At 41.5% G+C, this 7,778-nt stretch overlaps 1 protein-coding gene across 1 annotated transcript; it reads right to left on the reverse strand.

Annotated features, from left to right (window-relative positions):
• Positions 1-551: 551 nt before the first annotated feature.
• Positions 552-7,469, reverse strand: DDIAS (DNA damage induced apoptosis suppressor). The gene is made up of 4 exons (XM_054384680.1): positions 7,357-7,469; positions 6,239-6,400; positions 5,012-5,129; positions 552-3,162 (listed from the first exon to the last, which is right to left on the reverse strand). The coding sequence occupies exons 1-4, from the start codon at positions 7,467-7,469 to the stop codon at positions 625-627; spliced, it is 2,931 nt and encodes a 976-aa protein (XP_054240655.1). The 3' UTR covers positions 552-624.
• Positions 7,470-7,778: the final 309 nt, after the last annotated feature.

A 7,778-nucleotide genomic window follows, 5' to 3' on the forward strand; every position in this document is an offset into this window, starting at 1 on the left:
ATTTCTGCTTCTACAAGTCAGCATTTCAGGCTGATGAGATTCTGTGCCCACATACTTCTGCAGGACCTCACCCTCAAGGTCACAGAAGCAGCTCCAAGATTCCTGTCCTCCATGAAGGATACGGAACACCCCAAATCATGAATCCCCAAAAAGGAAAGTCACTGCCAGGAATCTTGCTGTCAGGAGCATTCTTTACCTTGAAAACTGGGAAAACTGGGAGCTGCTACCAACCCTCTCACCCAACTCCACTCTGTCACAGGACACAAATTCATGTAGCATTTGAAATTCTTTGATGAAAACAATTCTTTGTGAACAAGGACTCCAGAGCTATTCTTGTGATGAAAAGACAACACTGAATGCTAAAACCCTTCACCTGCCTGCACATGATAAAAGTGAGATCTACTAAACAGGTATCTACAAAGTTTTTATTGCACAGTCTAGAGTTGATTTACAACAGAGCAGAGCAACTGCAAATTCTGTGGTACAAAGATCTGCAAACAAAAACTCATCTTAGGAAAACACACACTAACAGGTGCATAATAGTCCTTTTTCTTCTTTTCTTTTGGCCTTATTCCCAAAAGTCTTAAAAATAATTTAAAAAATCCCATACTATAGAAATATTTTTTAGTGTTTTGGCTTTTTGGAAAAAGGGGTCTGTGCTTGGAAGAACAACTCCGGAGACCAGCCAGTTGCCTCCAGTATACCCCCTGAGCAATTTGTATTTGAGAGGAGATTCCTGCCTTCTGAAGGGGAACAAATTTCCAGGACGGCATCATTTAAAGACAAGGGCTTGGTGACACTTGCAGCCACAGGAGTTGTTAGAATCCTGGCTGTATCCCCAGGGTTTAATCCCTCATTTTGGAAGCATGCACCATCTTCACTGTTCTCTTTGCTTTCAGAACTAGGGTTCCTCCTACCATGCCCACAGGTCAACTGCAAGGTGGCAGCCCAGCTAACTGTCTTTAAGTTTGAAGATGCACTTGTTTTCAACCTTTTGCTTGCAGATGGAGGGATCCACTCCTCGAAGTCAGCAAGTGGTTGGCTGTCAGGGAACTGCTGTGAAGCAGAGCTGTAACTTTCTTTGTCTTCCCTGCTACTTGGCTTTTCCCATTTCACTAACCTGTCAGTCAACTGCTGCAGCAGAGTGTTTTGAAAGGAAGACCTGGATCTCTTGCATCTGGAATGGATCTTAGTGGGGTTTTTAGGGGTGAAGATGGTGACAGAACTGCTTCTTTCTGCAACAGGCCATAGTTTCTGGAAAGGTTTTGTCATAGGAGTTGACTGTGAATAAGGAACAAAGTCTTGAGTACTGACTGAACTGCATTCTGGATTACAAAAGGAGTAAGTTACAGGTGTACTTTGCCTACTGAAAGCAGGAGGAGACCTGTGTAGAGATGAGCTCAGTTCTGAGCTCTTACAGAGACCATCTCCAGGATAAAGCACCAATTCAGGAGGTGTGACCTTTTCTGTCAAAGTATCTTCTTCTGTTAAAGAATTGCATGATTTATTTAAGAATTCTACAGGTTTTGCTACCTCTCTGGCACTTGCATCAAAGAGATCAGCAGAAGCATTGTAGCTGCCTTCCAGGAAGATACTGTTCCACAGCATCTCTCTCCTGTTAACATTCCTGAAGATATTTTCTGACAGTTCTGTCAATGGTTTTAATTTTCTTCTTGTGCTGTTGGGTGGATCAAAGTCCCATACCCCTGTGAACGTAAGATCTGTTCTTTGGCTTGGTGTAGAAGAATTTTCTTTGTTTTCACAACCAGCTAAACAGCTATCGTATGCAGAAAGCACAGAGGTAGCTGCCTTGTTCCTTTTTAAACATGAGCTTTCTCCCCGTTCAGCAGTGCACTGCAGACTAATAAAAGACCATGCTGACTTTGAAATGTCAATACTTGCTTCTTTGGGCTGCGCAAATCTGCTCTCAGAAACAGAAGGCTTTGATATTACTGGCAAGGATGGTGACGGAACAGGCAGATGAGGGTTAGGTATAATGGAAGATGCTTCATGTTCTTTATCAGTTGAAGTTGAAACATTAGGTGAAGACTCACACTGTGACGTATCATCACTCAGAGGATTTCCATTTGACTCAAAACAAGCAAGCAACCTGTTTTCCCAACTATCATTCTCTGCTAGTGGCAAGATTCTCCCCGAGACACTTGCTTCAGGCAAATCACCAGCTACTAGGGTTTGCCTGGAATAAGATTTGCTAAGATTTATATCCAACTCACAGCTTTCAAGAAGGGCCTGTTTGCCTGCACCAAGGCTGGGTGATCTTACAACACTCTTGCCATCTTCTATCCTGGCTAAAAATTCATTGAGGCTTTCTGAGAATGGGAGGTCATCCCAAAGCACAGAGTCCATCTGAGACACTCCAGCTACATTTATGCAATTAGGTGCTGAGGAATCTCTCTTGTGAAAAAGGGAATTGTGGGATTTCTCTGGGCAAGAATAATTTCTACTATTAGCCTTTGGGTAAATCCTTCTTAGTTCAAATTGTGAGGGATGTTGTAACAACCTGGAACCATTCCCATGTGAACAGTCAGTCTTTGAAGAGGATACTATCTCTAATTTATCAGTTGCAGAGATACTGTCAGTCTGACCAGGCTGCAAACTCAATTCATTATCCTCTTCTCTATTCCCTTCTTTCACAGAAGAGCTGAAAAACTGCGGATCCAAGAGAGTTTGATTGTTGAGGCTTACACTGCACAATTCTGCAGAGAGAGGCCTCTCCTCTTGTTCATGCTGTTCACTCACCAGTTTTCCCACTTCCAGAGCAGGAAAGTCTTCTGCTGTTACCCAAGCAACAGATGAAGTCAGGCTGAAGGAGTGCTGCCAGGACCCTAAGAAACTTTCTCTGGCACTAGACTGAACAAGACAGGAGTTTCTGCTCAGGCCAGACAAGCTGCTGAGCTCACTGACAGGTTCATCTATTGGAGCTGAAGATGCATCAGGTAAGCATGAGCTGTTATCAGCGCTCCAGGATTTTGCCAACTGCAGGAGCCGATGGAAGCAGCTGATAACAGTAAAGCCAGTAACAGCGGCGTTTGGCAGGAAGATCTGGCAAGCTGTAAGTTTTTTTGTACTTCTATTAATTCTGGAACAGTTCTGCAAGATGCTGCTGGCAGCAGAATGCCCTCCATCTTCCCTTCCACTGCCCTAGGGGGGTAAAGAAAAAAAGCCTTAGTACAATGCTTTATTTTGTGATTAAATAAAGCCAAACCAAACAGAAAAACGCAGGCCTCAAGTTAGGCTTAAATTTAGGTCTCGCTTGTTGTCAGGATCTGCAGAGAAGAGAAAACAAACCAGTCTGTCACGCAAAGCAGTACTCCCTGGGAAAGAAGCACTGGCAAGTGCTATGAAGTGCATCATTCTGAGAGGTTCTTTGCTTGTTGCAATTACAGAGTTTTGGAACTGGAAAAACAACCAAGAAATCTAAGAAAGGGCTTCTCAGAAAATTTTTTCCTCCCTTTAGGGCACTGGGTGCTTCTGAGCTCCCTCCAGTGTAGCTCAGTGCAAATGGCTAGCTACCCAAGGCCAATACTTTCCTTTTATCTAGGGGGCACTGGGCAATACTTGAAGCAAAGCACTCCAGATACATGACTTGGCAGCTCAGCTATCAAAGCCAGCATGACATTTTCTATGTGCTACCTCCCTGAAAGGCAAATAAGCTACAGCCTCCATCTTCTCAGATTTATCTGGAGTGTTTCAAAAGAGCTTTGGATGCAATTCTTTATAGAGCTTGCAACTCTCCACACAGAAACTACAGGTGAAAAATGACATTAAAAAGCAGAGGCAATTATCTAAGGTTATGAGAAGTGGGTAAACCCTTTTCACCTCCCCTTTAAGGTCTGGCAATGCCAGAGAAGCCATAACATCTGGCATCTTCGAATTCAACAACCCTTCTACTCCCCAAGTCTATGCAAAGGTTGAGGCTGAAGACTGCTAGCTGAGGACAATACCCTGCTACGTAGGACTTTAGAAGGCATGTTATGCTGATTCTGAGTGCTATCTGGGTGAAAGCAACTGTATGCATAGCTGAACACAACTATATAGAAATGTCTATAGCCAAAGGCTGAATAAATAGTCTTCGAATGTGTACAGAAATGTCAATTGCTAAAGGCTCAACAAATACTCTTTGAATGTGTGTTCAGGCCTTGTGTGAGCAGAAGCAGCCACAAGGCCTTTGACATGTAGGATTACTTCTATTTGCGCAGGCATCAGACCTAGAGAGCTGGTGAACGATTCCAGTTAAGTAAAGTTAATCCATAAAGTCCTCCAACTTCTATTACTTAACCTGCTATGCATCAGAAAAACCTCGGCTCAGATACAAACATCATGGCACCTGTGGGAACAGAAAAATACCTGCCAGGCAGGATTTAGCTCACAGACTTCATAATATGAATGACTATGCAAGCACCACTTGGGGAGAACTTAGAAGACTGTTTCTATGGAAATATTACTAAGAACTAATAGTTCAAAATCTGTTAAACTCATAAAAGAGCCACAGATGCATATGCTGAACAGCTGTGCTTTATCAACATTTTAAAACATGCTCTTAAATCCACAAATATCAAAATGCTGCAAGGGGATGTGTTTCTCCTTGCAGTTCAGGCACCAGAAGACTATGCAGCACAGGAAAGGTAGAGAAGTGCTTGAAAAAAGCAGTCTGCTTCTTGCTCAAGCTGTACGTGGTTTTTGCAGCCTGCAAGCTGTTACTGCTATGCACAGGAGCTGGCACTGTTCAGGTTTTCTGCAGAACAGCCTTGACAAGCTGTCAAGCTTGACTACTGCCATTCAAGATGACTTTTGGATGGGAATCATTTTAGATAGCACAGAAGTCTGGGGGAAGAGGAGCAGAATCCTTCCCATGCCCTAGCCCTAAATTTCCCTCAAATTCCAAAAAAGATGTTGTACATGATGCTTTGATAACTCTATCTCTGCCCCAAGCTGGCTACAATCTAATGAAAAAATTCACTATAAGAGAGTAATGTGGATTAAAAGTTACCTTCACTCCAAATATAAATCTTTTTCCAATGAAACAGGTTTCCACTGCTTGAACCAACACTCCTGGAGATGCATCTGTGTTTGTTTCTCCTGACAGCTGATTGAAGTCTTGAATACACCTTGAGTAAATACATACAGAAGTATTGGGCCAACAGAGGAAGCTTTACGTAGCATCTTAGCAGTAGTACAGGTAGGAGACATGCTAAAGAGAAGATGCTGTGGCAGCTTGAACTAAACACAGGAGAAAACAGGAAACCACGAACCTATAGATTTGATTACTTCATGTATTAGTGAAATAGAAATAAACAAAACAACCACACTGAAAGGTTTAATATACACACAACTTTCAGGTGCTCCCTGCCCGGCTGTGATTTCTGTATCAACACAATGAAAGTAGAATGCTGTCACTATGCTGCTACTGCTTACACATCCTTTCTGCCCACATCTTTACAGCAATGTCCATATTATGACATGCAAATAACTCTTGTTTTGCACAGCAGTCTAGTGTAGAATGCCTCCCATCAGACTGCTATTAATGCTGCTAATCTGGGATTTTGAAAGTGTTCACCTTTGACTCAGTGGTAACACAAGGCATTGGAAAGTAACACAGAGAAAGAAGCAGTGATTAACCTGAACATCCCATCCTAGCAGTTTCACATATGAGAAAATCTGAAGCTTAAAATGTGGGTGGTCACGCTCTGGGGGCTGAAAGGCTTTCCGTGAAATCCCTCCTTGCTAAAGGAAGATCTGGTCATATTGAAGTCATATGATGCACATTTTTTTTTTTAAATCCAAACTGTTAAAAAACCAAACGAACAGACTCTATCTTTGCCTGAAAATTTGTATTCTAAAATCTTGAGGAAAAAATATGCCTAAATCTCTGGAAAAGCCAATTTGCTTAGTAATCATGACACCAGACAAAAGCAAATCAATAATGTCAAATAAAGAAGGAAGGACACAAGGAAGAAGTCCAACCAAGCTGTGAAACTCAACAGGCAGCAGCTGCCTTCAGCAAACAAGTGGAGGATCTCTTCTGTTTCACAGAAGTAATCCATCTCAAAATGTTTATATTTCAGGAAGAAACTAAAATTCAGCATTTTCTCAGGTTGATGGGTAGGAAGAAAACGCTAGAAGAAAGCACTTTAGCAGGTTCTTCCCATTTGTCTCCCTACCATCCATTTTTTTAGGCTGAAGAAAAAGCAGCAGCTAGAAACAACCTATTCCTTACCTCTGCAGATTTTCTGCGGTGACCCCAAAGAAAGGATCTAAGCAACTTCCAAACACGGTAATTTCAAACAAATCATGAGTGTCAGCAATCTTTAGGGATAATCTATATCTGTAGCTTGCATCTTTAGCTTCACCTATGCGGCCACATTTTAGACAGTTAAACCTGACAAGGCAGTAAAAGGATAAAAAAGATTGAGTACATAAACTTCTGTTAATCACTGCTGAGGTAACATCTGCAGCCAAAAGCAACACTACTATAATATATCAAATATTCCCTTACAAACTTTAAGATTCCTTCTTTACTCCTTGAGACATTAATCTTATGACAGGCTCAGCAAGGGGTCTGTATCATGACAGAATGCTGGCCTGTTGTGAAGCAGGTGACACAGTGGGGCTTTGAATGACCTGTTGGGGAGTAATTTTGAGTTCCCTGCACCCTTCTTTTCAGGCTTTGTTCTGGTTTAAGATTTTTCTTCCTGTAGCTCAAATATAATAGTTAAAAAAATATCAGCAACCAGCACTGCTATCTTTTTACTTCATCATCTGAAACAACAGATATTCTTGCTTTACAAAATCAGCTCCTTCCATTTCGTGCTGACATTCATTGATTTACTGTTCTTCTATGTGTCACACACTTCATATAACAGGAGTAAAAAGGAAAGTCTACACATTTCTGGACACACAGTAAGTGGAAGAGTCATACAGGACTTGCTGATGCATCAGACCTGATGCACTGCACATATAAAATGAGAAGACATTTAAAAAAATTAGGACTTGATTTGGAGAGGCTTTCAACCAATGCTTTCCAGCTTAGAAACAGCACTGAAGAACTGGACTGCAGGGGATGCACTGGGAAGCTATTAACACACATCATTTTATTACTCTAAGCTGCCATTTGATAAGGCATGGCACTGAATGTAATAGAATTCTTGATCCATGATGACCTCCAAGATGCTACTGGAATACAAGGAGATCTAAACAGTGGTAAGTAACAAATATCTGAAATTAGCAATTATTTCTATGATGGCTGGCTTTTCACCAATTTGTTCTAACTTGTGTTCAGCTAACTAAGATCCCCCAAGGCCTCTGACAGTTAATGACCCCCAAAACAGGACTTACCTTCTAGAATCCAGTATCAGCCTAGAAAAGCATTTTTGACAGGCAGGATAGACAAAGCAAGAGTCCTGGATGGAAATTACAGAGGCAGCCAAGAGTCCTCTTACGCTATTCATGTGCTCACAGCATCACCTGAAACAAGTCCAAATGGTTCAAAGAGTTCTCATTTCATGATATGCTAATAATATTAACTGCTTTTAGCTGGGTTGTTTGAACATATTGAAAGGTGACCCTCAAGAAATATTACCTGCGTTTGAAAATGGGCACTCAAGTAAGGCAACATCTATTATAAACCTTAATAAACCCTTTTTTTTTAAAAAAAAAGTAAAGATACACAAGAAGGAAGTGTTCATATTTGCACACCATTGCAGATAAATCATGCAAATTCCCACCTATACTTAGGAGATCTTTGTTAGAACTATCCT

This window comes from Indicator indicator, chromosome 1 (genome assembly GCF_027791375.1).
Source record: "Indicator indicator isolate 239-I01 chromosome 1, UM_Iind_1.1, whole genome shotgun sequence".
Taxonomy (NCBI): Eukaryota; Metazoa; Chordata; class Aves; order Piciformes; family Indicatoridae; genus Indicator; species Indicator indicator.